The sequence below is a fragment of the Centruroides sculpturatus genome, unplaced genomic scaffold (genome assembly GCF_000671375.1).
Source record: "Centruroides sculpturatus isolate CEXI.00-Female unplaced genomic scaffold, Cexi_2.0 scaffold1510, whole genome shotgun sequence".
In the NCBI taxonomy this organism is placed as follows: domain Eukaryota; kingdom Metazoa; phylum Arthropoda; class Arachnida; order Scorpiones; family Buthidae; genus Centruroides; species Centruroides sculpturatus.
Genome location: NW_019385830.1, coordinates 154,685 through 175,578, shown reverse-complemented (window position 1 = coordinate 175,578; position 20,894 = coordinate 154,685). Strand labels below are relative to the sequence as shown.

At 27.5% G+C, this 20,894-nt stretch overlaps 1 protein-coding gene across 2 annotated transcripts in view; it reads right to left on the bottom strand.

The window, feature by feature from the left end:
• Nucleotides 1-1,196: 1,196 nt before the first annotated feature.
• Nucleotides 1,197-20,894, bottom strand: part of LOC111642389 (structural maintenance of chromosomes protein 1A-like) — a 45,415-nt gene continuing 25,717 nt past the window's right edge. For both annotated transcript variants that reach the window (XM_023388735.1, XM_023388736.1), the window contains 6 exons: nucleotides 15,401-15,569; nucleotides 12,556-12,768; nucleotides 12,380-12,465; nucleotides 8,305-8,470; nucleotides 5,286-5,500; nucleotides 1,197-1,396 (listed from right to left, as the gene is read on the bottom strand). In XM_023388735.1, coding sequence (XP_023244503.1) covers nucleotides 1,204-1,396; nucleotides 5,286-5,500; nucleotides 8,305-8,470; nucleotides 12,380-12,465; nucleotides 12,556-12,768; nucleotides 15,401-15,569 — 1,042 coding nt within the window. In that variant the 3' untranslated portion in view covers nucleotides 1,197-1,203. The remainder of the gene's footprint in view (nucleotides 1,397-5,285; nucleotides 5,501-8,304; nucleotides 8,471-12,379; nucleotides 12,466-12,555; nucleotides 12,769-15,400; nucleotides 15,570-20,894) is intronic.

The following is a 20,894-nucleotide window of genomic DNA, read 5'->3' as shown; positions in this document are numbered from 1 at the left end:
TAATTATAATAAAGTTACAATAAATTAAGTTAATATATAATTATATATACAGTACCTAATTTATATATAATTAATATATAATTATATGTACAGTACCTAATTTATATATAATACTGTACAGACGATAGTAATTTCTCCGTAGCATGGCACTTGACGGTGGAAAATAGTTCGGCTGCCCGATGACGTTTCACGTAATTATAGAAGTTTTTTTACCTTTTTTTACAGATACCATCACAATTTTTTCGCAGTTTTATAGGAATCGTAATTATAGGGACCATAATTATAGGGGGGTCTACTGTAGTAGTAATATAGCCTGATATAATTTGACAATTATTTGGTTTTAAAATACACTAAAACCTATTCAAATAAAAACCTGCCAAAATAGAAAAAATAATTCATTACAGTGCAATTCCAGTTTACACAAGTTTTACTGAGTTGAATTGGAAATTATAATAAATAGATATTTTTTGTTTCAATTATTATAAGCTAAATAAAATACTAAAATAGTTTTGTGAGGTTTTTAAAAAGTTCAATTAAATAAAATATGTACATTAAATTTCATACATTAAATAAGATGATGATTTAAAAATATATATTAAATTAATTCCTGTGTAGTTTGGTTTGTATTACTTGTTAAATGTCTATTGTTTCTTAAAAATTTATAAATGTGACTGAAAAAACAAATTTAATCTATCTATGGTAATGTGATATTTAATTTCAAAATTTTAATAAACAGAATGGAAAATAAGATTTTAAAACATATTCATTTTAAAAAACTGGTCTTTTTAAAAAACTCATGAATAAGAAATGTTATCAATACATTTGTAATAAATACTAATTGAAAAATTTTTTTTTAAAGATGGTTGGAAGACAATGGGATCATATTAGTGATCATGCTCGAGATCTTGTTAAAAAGATGCTTCTTGTTGATCCTGCTGAAAGAATTACTATTGAGGAAGCACTTGAACATCCTTGGTTAAGGGTAAATATAATTTATAATTAATACAAATTATGAATATTAAATTATTGATAAAATTTACTTTAATTCATAATTTTTATGATCAGGCATTTTCTTGTTAATAGTACCAAGGCATATTTTAATATTCATAATTGTGCCAACAAATCACAAGATTAGTAAATATGTTAACAACAGAATAAAATTTAATATTTCATAATAAATTGCACACAAACATTATTATTCATTTATATTCTTCTAATAAAATTTGAAAGAATACTTTTTATATAGCAATAATTACATACTTTGGCATCTCCTAATTCATTCATGATAGATTCTAACTCTTCATTTATCTCCTGAAGACGTTTCTTTGCTTCTTGTACTTCTTCTCTTATATCTCTTTCTTGAGTTCGAAGATCAGAGAGTCCGGTTTCACTTGTTCTAATTTAATAATAATAAAGATATTTTAATATTGTGTTTTGTTAAATGGTATTTTAGTAAGAAACATTGGCAAATATTACAACGGCTTTGATCAACTGATAGTTTATATACTGTATATAATTACTGAAGGATATTATTACTAGTTACATTTGAATTATATTATTCCTAATGTATATAATAATTAAACAATTGTAAATAATATTTTTAAAAATTTAAGAAAGAATAATCAATTGCAAGACAAAAATAAATAAAATGCTGTAATTTGAAATAAATTAATAATAATAATTAAGGTTAGACATTTTCAGTGCTCCACCAATTTTGTAGTTAAACTTACTTATAATGAGAAAAAAAAATGTCATTAGTTAAGTTGTAGGTCCCTAGTTTCAAAATTTTCATCAAAATTCACCAAATTCATACCCCAACACCATTTTATATGCTTCTGTTTCAGTATTACTTTGTTTCAATTGATAAAACGATCACAGTACTCAAATCTTGGATGGAGATTAAAAGGAAGCCACAAATCCAGATTGTTGCCAGATTGAGAAAAAAGTAGCAGATTGAATTGTGCTAATAAATAAATGACTTTCACTACTAAATTTTTCTATTAGACTATTTTCAAATTTTAGAGACATTAAAAATACTTTTTAAAAGGTTTTTATAATGTCTTGAATGAAAAAAATAATTATATATATATATATAATTTGCTATTCAAATTTAACATGTAAATAGTCATTAAAAGTTATAAAATAATTCATTTTTGAGTGTAAATTATGAAAGCTCAAGTGATAAAGATGAGTATTTTTGTAACAGTGTAAATTTGTTATTTTGGAGTTATTTTTAGTAAATAAAAAGCATACCATGTAATAAACTGCACACTTTATAATATAACAGATTATAAAAAATTTAGTTGCATATGAAACTATCATAATAATTATCAGTTGTTACTACTGAATTAATAATGAGTGACTTATGAGATAAGCATCCTCATATTTTTTAAAGCTTAAAATTTTTGGCTTTTTCAGCAACTTATATCACACAAAGTAGTAACAGAAACAATCAATCTTCATATTTGTATTAATTTGCCCTCTTTTTAAAATTTACTGCCCCGTTTTATCTCTCTTTTTTGTCTCCAATTATCTAACACCAACAATAATCATCATCTTTAAAAATATGTAGACTAGGCTTAAATTAATTGACTGCTCAGTTGTCAAGATATTCTATGAGGCACTGACAATCAAACTTTGACATTTCATAATGCATAAAATATTTTTCAAGACTTCGGGCTTTTTGGTAATGTAATCAATCAACTAAATAATTTCGTTTTCTTGAAAGAAAGTCTACTTCTACTCAAACATGTCATATCAGGATAGTGAAGACAATATAGCTTATAAAGTGGGTGAGCGGTTAACGAACACTTTCATGAAAGATTTTTATGTTCAGACAACGAAGTGACATAAAATAATGAATACCGATTGGTCTTCCCTTGTCTTCAGGGAACAATTTGAAACTTTTCAGAGCATGGGAGACATCGATATCAATGCTCACCCGGTATATACTGATTGGATAGTATTCCTCCGAACTTTGAAACTCTCCCTTGTAACTCCAACCTTTTATTTTTCTGACAGAAACAATTCTTTTATAGTAGACGCAAAACTGTCGAGTGGGCACTTGTTAAGTTTTGCGTGGGTTTTTATTTTCGAGAAGTGAGAGTATAATAGTGTGAGAGGTGAACCACCCCTGTGATTAATTAAAAATCTAATTGAAAAAGTTCAAATTTTAGACAAAAATATCCTATGATTTTGGTGGAAAAATTATATTTTCTAAAATGAAGGAAACTAGTAAAAGTCACTTCCTTCAACGGAAGTTGAACATCCTTTTTGGTTTTCCCTTATCTCCTAAAATTTTAGTCACCCTGAGAACTGTCAACCCCTCAGTAAAATCCCCTTTTTCCTGTTCATGTGGAAAAATACGAGATGCCGATTGGTGAAAATTCGTGAGAAAGAATCTAGTATCATTTGAGGAGTACACCAGAAGACCCAAAAGAGGACAGACGTATTCCACATAAGCTCCCAAAGGCCAATGCCCATAACCGATTCCCGAAGTCTCCTAAATGAATTATTAAGTCGGTAAATATAGTGAAGAGAAAAGGTTTATTTATGTGCTGTGCAAGAACATAAGAAAGAACATTCCTCCAGAACCAAAGATACAAGAAGAAGACAAAAAGACACATGATGTGAGGTAGTATGATTTTTTACAGAAATTGTGAGCTCTCTCTCTTGAAATAGCTTTATTCGATGATTGATTCAATTTTGTATAATTTTGTTTATTTTTGTTTCATTAAAATTTTGTTGTTATCATTAAAGAAATGTCTCTTACGTCATCTGAATCAAACATATTTCACCATCTTCTTCATGAATCAATATGCGTGTTAATCCACGTACAATAAATCTGATTAACTGATGTCAAGGAATCCTGACTAGATCTAGAATTCATCCCCTAGATCCTTCTATAAACATTATAAAAAGCCCTCCTAGAAAAAGTTTTAGTGAGCCAATCTAACAATTGCGAGTCAGTAAGTGACATAGATCAAAATTCTATGCCCTTGATCCTCACAAAAGCAAAGGTAGAGAATGGGCAGATGATGTCTGATTTTGCTGTGCAGTAAGGCTTGACAGGTCTACAGTAGGCTGCAGTTCAATCTCATCGAAGAAAGATACTGTATAATCAAGAAGACTCAATCAGCTAAAGGAGTAACAAAAATCACATCTGAGAAATAAAGAACATTGAAGAGCTCATAATGGAACCTGAAATGGATTTGACGACAGAAGAATGCCAAGAACTCTTGAATGAAAAACACTGAGAAACTCGGCAAGATATGTCTTTTTCTGAAAAAGAGGATTAATGCCGATATCTGCTATTAAAGAACTTTTGAAGAAGTGGGAGGATGTCAGAACAACAGTCTTAGAATGGCATCCAAACCAAGTTGAGGTTAATTAGGCTTGAGGATCTCTACAATTACAATGCTATTAATTAATTCTGAAAAATCCTGAAGTAGAGAGAAAAGCAATTGACATTAGGCAGATTCTTTAACCCTACAAATAAAAAAACATGACTAATAAAAATACAAGACTGTGTGTATATGCATTTTTATTATTACATATAAATAAATGTAATACATAAAAAATATAAAAATAAAATATAAATGTAATAAGAAAGTATATATTTTTTTATTTTTTGGGATCTCCAGAACGAATTAATCAAATTCCCACAAAAGCCTATGGTAAATCAATAATTGGTTAACGAGCAATTCGGATAGCAAACAAAGTCTTGGAATGTATTATGTTCGTTAACCAACCACCCACTGTATATGTATATATGATGATGATCAACAAACAATTAAAACCAAAAATGGGTATCAATAAAAGTGCAAAAGGCACTAAAATTATTCTATGATTTATATTATATATTTAGTAAGTTTTCAAATCTACAATAAAATTTGAGAAGGGAGTCTAAATACATCCTGCAATATATAAAAACATCATTTTTGATTGTAATTCAAAAGAAGTTAAATACAATTACATCATCATCACACATCATGATCAGGACAATAGAATAGTTTTTCCCAGGATATTTAATATAAAAATATGATGACAATGTTTAAAGAAAAACTTTTAAATTTTTGATTCACTCATTCTATAAATTGCTTGTAAATCATGCACTATTATTTTCAAATCATATAAATTATCATTATTATTCATAAAATTAAACTTTTTTTGATATTTAAAATAATTTAAAATCTATTTTTAAAAATTTATACATTTGTTTACATTTCATGCTCAAAGATTTTGTTCTAAAAAAACATAAAATTCAAGGAAAAATTAATAAATACCTGATATATTCATTTAACTTTTCCAATCTCCTAACATTTTCATCTAGTTCAGAACGTTTTTGTTTAATTTTGGCTTCTACTTCAGTTTTCTTACGGACTTCGTTATCGTATCTATCTTGATCAGATTTTTGGTCTCTGTTCACAGAATCCAATTCTTGTAAGTATCGAGAAGACAATTTGCCAGCTTCTTCTTTCAAGTGATTATATTCTTGTACCTAATTATATAAATGTTTCCACTTAAGAATAAAATCAATAAGCATAGTTAAAATCAAAGAATAATTTGATATTAAGCAGACTTCAAACAAAATAATTACAATGAATAGGCATTAACAGATTATAAACAATTTTGTTAAGAGTTAACAACCCAATTTAAGATGCATTCATCAAGTTTATCATATGACATTCATTCTACAGTAACATCAACAATATATATCATTAAGATCCCTGTCTCCTATAATTCTGAGTTTAACTTCATATATATTATATATGTTGCAGTCAAAACCCATTTTTAGTTAGAATGCATTTTAACTCAAATTCATTTCTGACTAACAGTAAATTCTAGTTTTAACTAGACAAAACGGGTTTTATCAAAGACATCCAGTATAACTAGTTTTAATTATTTAAAACACATCCTAACTAAAAACTGGTTTTGACTGCAACATATAGAGTGATTTGGGGTAAGATGCCTAATTTTTGATATTTTCAAATGGTGACGTCACATATTGTCATGTATTTGTATGATAAATCGTGGGCCAATATTGAGTGCAGAAAGCTGTAGTTGGCTACCGTTCTGCATCTGAGAAAAATAAAAGCTAGATAAGAACGAAGTTTTTGTTGTGAAATATTTCTAAAGTAATTTTAAACTAAAAGTTAAAATATAATTTATTAAAAACTGCGAAAAACAATTAATGTATGATGTAGTTAAGGTTCTAAAGTTTCCATTGTCAGCTACCACCGATCCCGATCAGACATGCTGGAGCACGTGACTCTACTAGGCATCTTACCCCAACAAAATCCCAAAAGATGCCACATTTTTCTTGGGGTAACTTGCCTATTTTTAATAAATTTTTGTTTTCTCGTTTTATTGCAGGATATGCATAGCAATTATATAAGGACTTCTCAAAAAGGTTTTTGGACAAAAAAAGCTTTCAGCTAGCTATAGAACACGTTAGAACGGGCGGAAACTTAACAATATTTATACTGTGCTGTTATACTTGCTATGAAGTACTTTGTACTACATATGCAATAAATTAAATTTGGTTAAAAAATTCAAAAATTAATTTTATGCAATTATATTTGTTATCTTACCTAATGGCATTTGGCATCTCAGCCGGATACTTGGGGTGAGATGCGTAAAATGCCAGACAGTGAAAAAGTCGTCATTGCAAACACAATATACAATTTTTTTTAATAAACTCCAAAGTTTTATTTGAAAAACATACTCCAGAATATGATATTTTTATTAGAGGACTCCAAAACCCAAATTAGCACTATAATTTCCTTCATAAGCAAGATGTTAGGCATCTTCTGCCGAATCACTATACATAACTTTATTTCCCCCAAACACATTTATGTAGTTAAAATTAGTTTTAACTAATGTTAAAAGTTAAAACTAGTTTTATCTAAAATCAAAACATGTACAGCAGTAAATTAACTAGACAAAACTGGTTTTGTCTAGTTAAAACTAGAATTTACTGCTAGTCAAAAATGAATTTGAGTTAAAACTAGTTTAGTCTAGTTAAAACTAGTTTTAACTAGACTAAACTAGTTTAAACTAGTTTTAACTAGACAAAACTGGTTTTAACAAAGACATCCAGTATAAACTAGTATCAACTTGTTAAAACGCGTTCTAACTAAAAACAGGTTTTGACTGCAACATATATAAATATAAAATCAATAGAAAAAAAATATATAAATATATTTTTGTTTCAAAATTCAATATTCTTATATTTTTGCTGTGACTTTTGTAGTAAACTTCTTTTCCAGCACAAGAAAAACTCATTTACAGATTAATAAATGAGTAATGAAAGTGATGTCATCAAAACTTTAAAGTCAAATATCTTGTGAAGAGTCACATTTCAGAAGTCACATCATGGTCTTTTTTGGTGGTTTAGGACAACAATTCTGGAGACTTCAACTTCTTAGCAAAAATATCTTAGTTAAATAATATCATAACTTATGTAAACTGACATTGTAATAAGTTTGTAAATTGTTTAAAGCTGTAATATTGTATATATTGTTTAGACCTAATGACATACAGATACATAAACTACAGTTAATACAAGTGTCAAACATCAAAATGAAATACATTAGAAACTAGTCATTTTGAATAATCAATCTGAAATATATATATCAAATCTTATATCTAATTTATCTTTTACTGGCCTGTGAAAGATGTTTGGACTTATCTGTCATTTTTTGAATCAAGAGAGGACCTTGTAACTAGAGTAATCATCATTTCTATTGGCTACAATTTTACAAAATTTTTGAGTTAAGTGAGTACCAAACAAACTTGTTTGATCAGTCTCAGCAAAAATTTCAGAAAATATTTTTCCATTTTTGTCCACATTTGTTTTATTTTATGCATGTATGTACAATATCTGTACTAAGCCTAATCAAGTCTCTTAAAATGGTAGAAAAAATTGTAAAACAGCTTTTTAAAACATGTCAGTGCATCAGGAAAGCAAAGTTTTCCTGATGCACTGATATGTTTTAAAAAGAACATTTTACAAAAAAATGTTATTTTCACCATTAATTATGATTATGATAAATGCAGAGAGAACATTAAAGTATTCAGCTGAAATTCAATTCAGTAAACTATCCAAAATAGGTGCTTAAAAGTCTAATTTTCAGTAAGAAAACAGAATTTTGCTCAGTATGCATGTGCTTGGTAACTACTAAAAAAAAAAGTGTATCATGTGACAAAGAACTACAAATGCAATTTTTACACCAATGAAAATTATCTTCAGACAAACTAAGCAGACTGTAATTACAATAAAATTAGCCAAAAAATTTATACCTGAGAATCTTCTAATGTTAAATCTCGACCTTCAGACTGTGATTCTTGGGTTAACTGTTCTTCAAATTCCTCCTGCCTCTTTTCAATTTCTCTTAGCTCTTTTTCTAAATCTTGAACTTCACCTTCATGAGATTCGTGAACTTTTTTTGCAGCTTTAAGAGACTTCCTATTGGATTTTGTAAGAAGTATTACTCTTTCAAATTCTTTATTGAAAAATTTTAATAATGGAAAAAATTGCTTAGATTCAGTACTTCACTTTTAAATAAATTTCTTATATGTAAATTTAAAGATATTTTATTCAAAATTATAAATATATAATTATTTGTATCTTTGAATAATATTTAATCAAAAATACAAAATTATCTGTAATCATGAATTTTGAATATAAATAAATTATTATTATATACTAACCATAATACTGTTACAATGTAATCTAAGTTAAAATATAAACTTCAGATTAAAAATAATAATTTCCTCTTCGTTTTAAGCCATTCAGATTTTTTAGTTATTAGTCTGTATTAGTGAATGTGGCTCTGGTTTATAATATATTTATGATAATAAATGTACTAATAAAAATTCCTCAGAAGCAGACTTACAGAATGTTTCTTTAAATTTAATTTGCATATAAGGTAAACCAATTTCAATTTGTCATTAATAATATTTATTAAATATTTTAATAAGTACAGCTTCCTAATATTTAATTCACAAATATTAGAGTTTGAGTATGAATTATTCAGAATTTTTGAATTTTATACTTTTATTTGATAAAAAAAATTCAGAAAATACATTGTAGATTATTAAGTTTTTTTGTTTATTACAGAAGACAACAAAAGTGAAGTAATCCCTAAAATATATTTAAATTTTTAAGCATATTTTTAAAAAAAGTGCATTAAAAATGATACAGTTTGCTATAGCATTGCATTCCACTCAACTGTAACTAACAAATGGACCGTTTATTTTGAAAGTGGTGTAAGTCCATTTTTTCTTCTTTCGAGATATTTAAACATTTGCATTTTAGTTGATTCAAAAATATAAATAAAGTGTAATAAGTTTGACAATGTTTTTATGACTTTAGAAATATGTAAGTTGATTGCATAAGGATTTCTATGTGAATTTAACTAAACTAATATATTCTTTCTGGGCCATAAATGGACTTACACCACTTTCATAATTATTGAACTGTAAAATTCATTAAATTTCTATTATGTAAAACTTAATTTCACTTGAAACACATTGTGTTTTAGTCTGATTTTGTTCATATATAATAACAAGAAATAAAATAGTATTGTTTATTCTGAACATTAAAATATTTACTTATTGCTAAACTATTTTATGATAAGTTTATCATTATTATGAGCTTACCATTAAACACTGCTTTTCATTTAGATTCATTACATGGATTTTTTTCCATTCCATCAAATTGTACATTTGTTGGATATTTATAGTTTTACTCCTCTGTTGTAAGGGGCTGTTTTTAAATGATGTCCACACTGAAAGGGAGGGAGGGGGTTAAGACAAGTCGGACAAGGGGGGTTGAGTATTAGTGGGCATCCATTTATTTCATTAAATTTTATACAGTATGCATTTTATTATATTTATTTCAAAGTTTCTTGTATGCTTCATTTCTACTTATGGTATCTATCATTCATAAAGTGATGAAGGTTTTAACGGGGATAGAGTTATGTTGGACATCCATAGAGGGAAAGGGGTTACAAAAATTTGGAAAAACTGGAACAAGAGGGGAAAGTAAAAATTTCAAGAAAAATGTGCATGTAATTTATGGACAGCCCAAATGCTTACACTGTAGAAAATGGGCTTACACCACTTTCAAAATCAATGGTTATGCAATGTCATTTACCGATAAATTTTCAATTGATCAAAGCTTATGGTTATTTTAAAATGTTAAGTGTGAATTGTTTATAAATAAAAAGTTCACACTAAATTGTATGCATATTATGTGTTTTCTCAATTTTTTCCAAAAATGGACTTACACCACTTTCAAAATAAACGGTCCAAATAATGGTGGATTGTTTGTCCCTTTCTTCAAAGATTTAGTTGACAATATCAGTACTTACAGCTTATTTTGATTTAAAAGTTTTTGTAACTATATATATTTTGATATAACTTACATATTTATTAAATACTTTCCTAATTAATTTCACATTTATAGTTGTTTAAGACAAAAATGATTGCTATTCTGGGCAATGATAATAGCAGTGCACTCAGTTCTGTTACATGTCTAACATTTAAACTTATCAAATTTTGTGTTCTCCAGCCTTTTAATTTTGTATAAACTTTAATAGCTTTAAACTTAATTTATTTGTTAATCTTGTAGCAGGCAATTATTAATATCAATTTTTCTTCCCAAATTAAAATTTCTCTACCTGGTTTTTCACCAGGTGAAAAATAAAGATTTTACATTGGAACGTTTTTGATACTAGATGTCGCTTTGCGTCACAATTTTTATATTAAAACAAACTTTTAAAATAAAATTTTTTTCATTTTTATATTATTCAATATATATATTTTGTTTGTGAAACATAAACAATTTTTTGCAATACAGTAAACACGATTATTATTTTAAAAAAAATTTAGGCTTAACATCAATGAAAATTCAACATGGCGTCACAGGCAACAAATAAAAATTTTAACATCGAATAGGTTAATATATTAAGTCTAAAGTAGACAATAATATAACAAAAATAGTATACAATAAGGACATAGAGGCAAATGAATTAAAATTTCTCTAGTTTACATTAAATTCTTAAAATTATTTTGGTGCCACCAATAAGCAAACATAACTTGCCTTCCTTTCTTCTTTAAAATACATTCTTTATTTTTGTAATTTTATCATCATTTACATTAAAATTTTACAATATTTTTAGGGATATAAACTATAATAATAGTCAGATAATACTCTGCAAATTTTTCTTTATAACTCTATATCACTGGATTTCAATTTAATGATAGAAATGTGTAATTTGGTAAAATTGAATCATCAAACAACAATGATAGACTAGTTTGGCTTTAGCTGATCTTAGAAAGCAATCCAAAGATCTATCCAAACATTTTCAAAATTAAAAGGAAAAAAATTGTTTCTGTAATTTTTTTCATTAAAGATTATTTAAAACAGATATAATTTGAATTCTTTTTTTTTTACATTGTAAAATTTCTGTGAAGTATCTTGAACTGACAGTTAATAAAAAAACAAGCATTTATAAACTAATTGTTTATGAAGATGTAAGGGACAACTTAAAAACACAATAAAAAGATATAATACATATGCATGATTAATTGAAATAATATGATATAACAAACTTTTTTAGGACAAAGTTAATAATATATTTGTCAAAATCACAGTAATTTCTCTCTATCACAAGCTGTAAGAAAATTGTTTTAATATTTCATTTTTCAAAGAAAGTGGCTGAAACACAAATTACTTTTAATGAATGGCATTAATAAAAAAATTTGTAAAGTTTTCAAAATAAATTTAATTCTTTTACAGATTATTACAAAATCTGAAATACATAAAGCAGAATTTTATAATCCTGAAAACTTTCTAAAAATGAATATAAACAGTTTTAATCTACAGTATATGCTATACAAGTCAGAGTTATTTAATAATCTAGCAGTTTTTAAAAAAGAAAATATAATCCAGAATCAAGAATTTAATTTATCAAAAACTTTTCTCTGTAAATATTAGAATTGTGTTAAAAAACAGAAAAACAGTTTTCTGAATTACAAATCAGATAGAAAGAGATCATGCTATAACTTGAATCTTATAAAAATGGAAGCAGCAATTTCTATTTCATTCCAAATACCATAGTCATGGCTGAGCACCAACAATACATAAGGAAAGCATTTTACCTGAGCTGCAAGCGGAATGACCTTCAGACCCCCGCATTTTCTTCGAGGCAGTCATTCCACCTGGCTGTAATAATTGAAAATTTGGCATTTATCTAGGAATATTTATTTCTACTGAATTTTTAGTATTAAAAATTTAATGCATGTCAATATTTACCAGATTTAAATTGAATCTAAGCAATTTTATTTACAATCTGCATATTTTACTCACTTTGCTGTTTCTAATTTCTTCTGCATGTGTGTTGTCCTTTCTTTAGCTTTAATATAAGCTGGGCGTTTTTTATTTAATTCTATTTCCTATTTGAATAAATTGTATATTATAATTTATTAAGACTAATTAATTTGAGAAAATTATAGGTTACATTTTCTTTTTTTTTATTTACTTACAGCCTCTCTGATCTGCTGTTCAATTTTGGCCAATTCTCTTTGAAGTTTACCATGTTCCTTTTTTTTATCTTTTACTTCCTCTTCAATTTTCTCTCTCCTCCTACAAACTTTTTCTAATTCTCTGTTTTTGTGCGAAAGTTCTTCTGTAAGACGCTCCATGTCTTGTTCATTATGATATAATTTATATAAATGAAACTGCACTTGTTTGGCTGCCTATTAAAATAATGATAAAACTTTTTGTTTATTGGAAATTAAAAAAATACACATCTATAAATTTATATTATTAAATCTCAAATTATCTCTATATGTGATTTGGACCACAAAAAAGTGGTTGATTTGCAAAAAGAAGTTTGAGTCTATATTCAGTAGTGTCAATCAAATTCAACCAATCCATAATACTCTTCCCATTCTACAATATTCCAATATCACAAATTTTTTTGTCAGAAAAATAGACATTTCTCGCTACCATGATGTTTTTTATGATTTTTTCAATCATTCTTGTTAATTCTTCATTCAATTCAACCATTCTTCATTTTTCCATTTTTTGCCCCCATCATTAAGTAAAAATTGTGATGCAGCAATTAGAGATAAAAACTTAAATTTGTTTCATTGAACATCTTAAACAGTTTTTATAAAGTTCACCAAAAACCTTAATATTGGTATCTTGACACATTAACCATCTTTTTGTATTCTAGATTGCATACAAGAATTTTAATTATCAAAAATTAATGCTATGATGTCAAATTCATAATTAACAAATACTTAATATATTATATAATGATAATTAGTAAATTTTATAATCCAATACATTAAGTTCAGTAAATTTTCTTGAACAAACAAAGGATAAATAAAACTGAATTATTTAGCAAAGAATAGAGTCTAATATGAAATTTTGTGAAGATTTTTTTATAAAATCTTTGAATTTTAATTCTAACTTTATGCTAAAAAATCTTGATTTCCCAAAGAACAGCTCCAGCTCTTTTCCATCCAATTCTAGAATCTAATTTACACTTAACCACATGATTTTGATCACAAGGCAGTGTGTCAAAAGCACTCAAATCACACGACAAAATCACTTATGCAGATATAATTACAGGAATTCTTTTTTAAGCTGGGTGAGTTATTAAATGTTTAAAAAGCAGAATGTCAATAAAAATTAATGAGATCAAGCTGTTATGAGTCTTTCTTTAATTTTGTTTTCTATCGTATACATAACTATAATATCAATTAATTTACAATGATGAGTTTATATATATATTAAAAGTAATCTGTAAAATTTAATATAATCTAATAAAATAAAACTAAATTAGTCTTACTGACTGACTGAAATAAAATATTTTGAGTAGAAAATACTTATCACAGAAAAACAAACATGATGTAATTCAAAAGGGGGACATTGAGATTATTACCAGAAAGAAATCTGAGATCACAAAATACAAAATATTTTAAGCCAATTCTAGTGCCCAAAATGACAAGGAGTCTAAGCAATTTTAATTTAAGTGCCATCTGCCTATTTTTGAAAACTTTATATCTGTTAATTTACAGCAGACTTTAAATTATAGCATTTATTTTGTCTTCTCATAGATTATTCTTTGTTTAACTTTTTATTATTTACAGTTTAAATAACTGTATTATATAAAACTATTATTATTATTTATATAAATATAAGGATTTGTGGTTACATGGCACAAGCAGTTGATTACAAAAGTTCATCAGATTTTATGCAGAACCATGGGGATTATTTGGGTAAAAAAATAGAAATATCAATCCTATAATAAAAGGAGAGAGAGAGAGAGAGAGAGAGAGAGAGAGAGCAATACAATAATTTAGTTTTCTATTCAGTAAATTTCTATATACCATAGGCAGAAAAAGAAAGCAAGCTAGTCAAAATGAAAGATGGAAAAAAAAACCTATGGACAGCTGACAAGAATCAGAATGAATAATCTGATGAAAGACACTCAGTCCAGACATCCCCATTCTTCAGTTTCACATGACTTTTAGTCAATTGAATTTGGATCAGTGGTCTAAAATGCTCATTTACTAATCAGCATAATAAAATTTATGCTGATTGGTTAAAGCATGGGGAAAAAAGTCTATTAAAAATTGAGTAAAGATTTAGATATTAAAGTTTTTAATATCTAAATCTTTACTCAATTTTATTTTTGTTTTACATTCCTTCTGTTAAAATTATTTTAAAATAATAAAGTTTAATCTATAAATTTAAAGAGGATTACAATTTCTATATTCTGTAGGAACTGTTACATTTTATAGCTTATTGTTTACTCATATATAAATTTTAACCTTTCAACAGTGGACTAGTCAGGTATGGTTCTATCCCAAAGTAGTGGAGAATAAACGTAAGAAATTTTTAAAGTATTTTTTCCGCGCATTTTTTCTCATTACCATTTTAGAAAAAGATTTTGTAAACAGTTGTGTCTAGTAAAGAAAAGTCTTTTTTTATTGTTACATAATTCATGTTTTAGGCGAATTTTTTTTCGTGGTAGTTTTTGGCAATACCCAAAAGAATTTAATGAATATATCCATCCTTCACTGCTAAGTGGTTAAGACAGTCTTACTGAAAAATTAAAAATTTGTTGTATAAAAGCACAAGTTCACTCTGGAATCTCCCAAAGAATTATTATAAGTTGCAACCAAAAAAATTACAATATCTTTGATTACATGTAACATGGATCGTTATAAAACAACATGAAAAGTTGAACCCCAAAGTATATAACAAAACTAATAAAATAGTCATAATATTTTTGTAGTAGTAATTAATATTATAGTTACATTAGAAATAAAGTTTAAATGCAATACAAAATTCTAAATTTTCTTGATAAATTACCAGGTCTTCTTTTAAACGTTGATATTTTTCTGCTTCCTCTTTTTCTAAACGAGCTTCTTTTTTTTCAGCAGCAATTCCTTTTTTCTTTTGATATGTAAATTGAGTATCTTCTTCTGCCTTTATCATTTCAGTACGTAATTTTTCATATTCATCCTTGTGATCAGAGGAACTGAAATATTTGTAATAAATAGCACTTTTTAATAAAATTTTAAAACAAGAATTTTGTTTTAGTTAAATATTATTAAATATTTTCTGATTGTTACTATAACTGAATATAATTCTGAAAAATTTCTTCTAAAATTATGAACAATATTTTAGAATCTTGTTTTAACAGATTACAGAATACCAGTTTCTTTTCCCAGATCCTACCAAATCAATGAAATTTTACTTTTTTTTAGCAGATCCATATTTCAGAATAACATATTTTTTTCTAGCCCCATCTATTGCAAATGTCATAGTTTTCAATGCTTAGTTAATATTTAGATTTTTCTAGGAATTTGTAGAGTTCAATGATTCACTTGGTACATCTGCGATATGAACAATTGAAGAACTGTACAAAAAGAGTCATCAGGCTGATATAATTAAGAAGGGGCCACCTAGTAAACATTCTGACACTGTCCAAGTGTAGTGCCAAAATTTACTGACACCATCAAGTCTTTCCAAGTTGTAAAAACTTTCCTAATGAATTTCAGATAAATGAACAAGCTGCACATGACTGCTAATATCAAGTGGTTGTTGTTTTCAATAGGCATGAAAATGGCATCAAAACCAACCAAAATGGGTGATTTTTTAACAAATTGTGAAATTGAGTGAAACACTAATGAACATATGTAATTTGCTTCTTTTTGTGCTTTTAGTATGTACAGTTTCTGTCAACATTTTGCATACACATGCGGCATAATATACAATCTTGCAATAAATGTGTTTCTATAGAATAAAGAATAAAGATCTCAGGAGACTAAATAATTTCTAGTAGTTATTTATTATATGTAGGAAGTTAAAAAAACAAATTTTTTTGAATAATGAATATTCTTTCAGATGTGCAAGAAATCCATTGTTTGCAATATAACGGATTCTTGGAACAATGAATGATTTTCATCAGCCCAAGCAATCCATTAAAAGAAGACTAGTATATTTAAAAACCAGATATTTTGAGAACTGAACTGATATGATAAAATATAAATTTTGTATATAATTTTCTTTAAAATGAAAGAAAATATGAATAAGACTAAAACAGTAATAAACATCTATCTTTAATATAAAATACACCAATTTAGAAACATACACAAAAAATAAATAAATGAATGATTCTGTTCAAATAAATTATTGTTTGCTTACAGTATTGTGCAAATTAATGTGAACACAAGTAAAAATTTGAAAAAAAAGAACATTTATTGGTCAGAGATGAATAGAATCGAAAAATGAATATGATTTAAATTGTTTTAATACGAAATATGTCCTCCCTTGGCTTTAATAACTTCTTGTTTTGGCATGGAATCAATAAGTTTTTTACAGTTTTCTGTTATTTGCTGGTCTCAAATCCATATCTGAATTATAGCATCAATCAGTTTTGTTTTTGTTGTGCAATCTTTTTATGAAGTCTAGCTTTTACTATTAAGATCTGGTGAATTTCCTGGCCCTTCAAGGCATGATATCTTTTTATCTTTGTTTAATCATGTCTAATCAATGTTTAATCATGTTTAATTAATCAATGTTTAATCATGATCTTAGAAACGTGACAAGGAGACGAGTCTTGTTGAAATACTGCTTGATTGTTGGCATCAACTTTTCCTAGTTCAACTTCCAATCTTTGTTTTAACAAGTCTCTGTATTTTTGCAAGTTCATCACGCCTTCAACCGGCACAAGGAATCTGGTACCTTTATACTAAAAGCAGCCCAGACTATCTTTAATGGATGTTTAACTGTTTGATCAATATGAGCTGCCGTAAGTTTTTCATTGTCATTTTTTCTAATGTAACAGGATCGCTGTCTTTGTACCAAAAAATGGCTCTCATCTGAAAACAACATTTTCCTCCAATCTTTAACAGTCCAGCACATTTTTTTGCCCAATCATATCGTTTTTTCATCATGGCAGCAGTCAATAACTGTTTCTTTTCAGGTCTAACCATTTTTCTTCCACTTTCTATAAGTCGTTTTCGTATGATGGAGTCATGAACAATAACTCCATCATGTGCTAAGTCTTGAAGTTCTTGACTAGTTTTCCTATGGTTTAATTTACTTTCCCTTATTAAAAAAGCTTCATCTCTTGCTGTTGTCTTTCTTTTCCTTCCACATTTCTGTTCACCTCAATCATCCCAGTGTCCCTTTGTTGCTTCAAAAACTTGTTTACAGCTCCTAAACTCGCACCACACTCCTTGGCAATATCTCTGAGTCATTGATGTGTGTTCACTCAAAGTAACAATCTTAGTGTGCTTTTTGGGAGTAATATCCGTCTTCAAAAAAAGCTAATAAAACCTCAGTTCAGCTTAACTTCACCAAAAACGCAATAATCCGAAAAAATAACAAAATGTAACACGTCTGTAGCTTGGTATGTCTTATTACTCACTGACTGTCAGATCAGTAAAACAAAATGACAAACATGTTGCCAACTGCGAAAAAAAAGCAAAATTGTGTTAATTATGATGTGTTCACATTAATTAGCACAGTAGTGTACTTTTAATATCCTCTTCTTTTTTACATTTTTATTGTTTTAAATAAATTATCATCAATGTAAATTTTTATATGTTACATTATTACAATTTTTAAGATTTCACATTAACTATTTCTCCAAATACCATTAGCTGTAATCATTTGAACCACATAATTGCAGATTATTTTTTAATGTTAAATGCAGAAAAACATTTTTATTTAAAAATTAATTTAATTTTTAAAAAATTATTTTTATTTCAATAAAAATAAGTGTAATTTCCACAAATAAAAAGATTTTTAAAATCTACTATAAACTAGTTTTTTATACATGCAAACGAGTAGCATCATTAACCAGTAAGAATATTAAAATAAAATTATGTTAATAAATAAAACTTCTGCTTTATTAGGAATGCAAAGTGACTTTTGGTTTTATAACTCTTATTTCAATACAATAATAAACAGTTTTGAAGTACCGAATAAACAGTCAAGAAATCTAAAATAAAAGTTCAGCAAAAAAAAAAAATGATCTTATAATATCAAGCTTAAATAATCAGCATTTCATAGCAGGAATGAGCAACCTTAAACAAATATTTGTAAAATTTTCTTTAAAAAGTTTTTCTATCCAGTAAATTATTTAATTTCATTCTAGTAAATATCATTTTTATTCTATAACTCTTTATAACAAAGCAGTTTCTCTTCTTAATTCCTTCTATTATTATTTATATATATTTCTTGTTTTTTCTTTCAATCAATCAATCATTAGTAATTAATAAACTCATAATTTTATTCTAAGATATTTTATATATTCAATTTTTAAACAGTAAATGTTAAGTAAAAAGTTCTTATAAAAATCACAGCCTTTAATAATAATCTCATATTTAAAAGTAATGGAAATGTCTAAAAATAAAAACCAGTGATGTTTTTTTCTTCTTTAAGTTTTTTTTAGAAGTTTGCCTCCTACTTTAGAGTTGGGTACTTATTGATTTGGGTTTGTGTTTTAATTTTTTGTAATAGTCTGAACAGAAGAAGCAAAAAATAGATATATATTTAATGGAATATTCTATTTACACTGAGACATATAACATTCTCCAAATAAATTTCATTTCAGATATTATTATTATTTTTTATGTAGTATTATTGCATTTTTCATCTATAATTGATTTGATTGAATTATTCAAATAATATTCAATTTTATATAATTTTGAATACAGTGGCCACTGCTTATTGTGATTACATTGGTTCAGATTGTTTTGATGATAATAAGTGGCTGATAACAATATCTGGCAGATGCCATCTTGGAGGACAGCCAATGAACAGGGCATGTGTTTACAGCAGGGTTGTCAACAGTTAATCCTGATAAAGTTTTAATAAATTGCTATTCACAATTTTATAATACTTATATTTTTATCAAGTTAAAAAAAATCCTATTAAATTACTTTCAATATTAAATGATGAATGAGAGAAAGTATGAATACATGCTTATACTATACATATAGTAGGAAGTCACAGTTGATAGTAACACCTGTATCAAACAGATGTTACTATAAAATTATGTTACATACTATGTAACATAGTAGAGTGACATCATTTTTGCTGTTGCATAGTAACTAGTTGTAGTCTACCAGTAGAGCACAACTAGTTTTAATATAGCAGAAGCCAATCTCAGAAAAAAAATAAAAATAAAGGTCTGGCCATCCCTGTTCTACAATACTAATAGAATAGCACAATAAGTGATAACTATAAAACTGAAGATCAATTATTTCATAAATAAAAACAGATACAAGATTACAATGGTAACTCCAATGTTTATTTATTTACAGATTTTGATGTTCTAAAAATATCTTATTCAGAAGTAACAATCATAGAACAGCAGTTTTCAACTGGTGATATACTAACTGTCACAGAACACTTTATAATAAATCTGTAATCAGTGTTATATTTAGAAAATGGCAAAAAGATAATTATTAAATAACACTTCTAGAAAATCAACCCACAAGAACCTTATTATATCCCAGTAATGACAAATTTTAATTAAAAATAATGTTTTCGACCATAATCATGGTGTTCCTCAGGTTTTTTGACCAGTGTGTATTTCGGAGTCCTTGGTGTAGGCGGCTAGGGCGGTGGTATGCCTTTGGTTGGCAATATCATACTCGTGCTCCTGTATTCTTTTGCTTAGTGAGTACTTTGTGGATCCAATGTATACTAGATCACATTGAAATCTATGGTCTCTGAGGGGAACCATATATACACCAGGTGCCTGACTTTCCTCAGTACTGTCCTTGCCATTGCTCACTAGCCCATATATTGTGCTAGTTCTCTTATAGGCAATCTTTGTGCCTTTATGTGTAGCAATCTCTTTATAGATGGAGTTTAGGTGCTGGTTGTATTGCACCACCATATGTGATTGGTTGATGCTGTGAATATGGGTGTCATCGGGCTTTACTTGTGTGTTGCGAGTATTGTGCACAATGACACCCATATTCACAGCATCAGCCAATCATGCATGGTGGTGCAATACAACCAGCACCCAAACTCCATCTATAAAGAGATTGCTACCCATAAAGGCACAAAGATTGCCTATAAGAGATCTAGCACAGTGTATGGGCTAGTGAACAATGGCAAGGGCAGGACTGAGGAAAGTAGGGTACTTGGTGTATACATGGTGGTTCACCTCAGAGACCACAGATTCCAACGTGATCTAGTATACATTGGATCCACGAAGCGCTTACTAAGCAAAAGAATACAAGAGCATGGGTATGATATCGCCAACCAAAAACATACCACCGCCCTAGCCACCTACACCAAGGACCCCAAAATACAGTCAGTCAATGTCAATATAGTT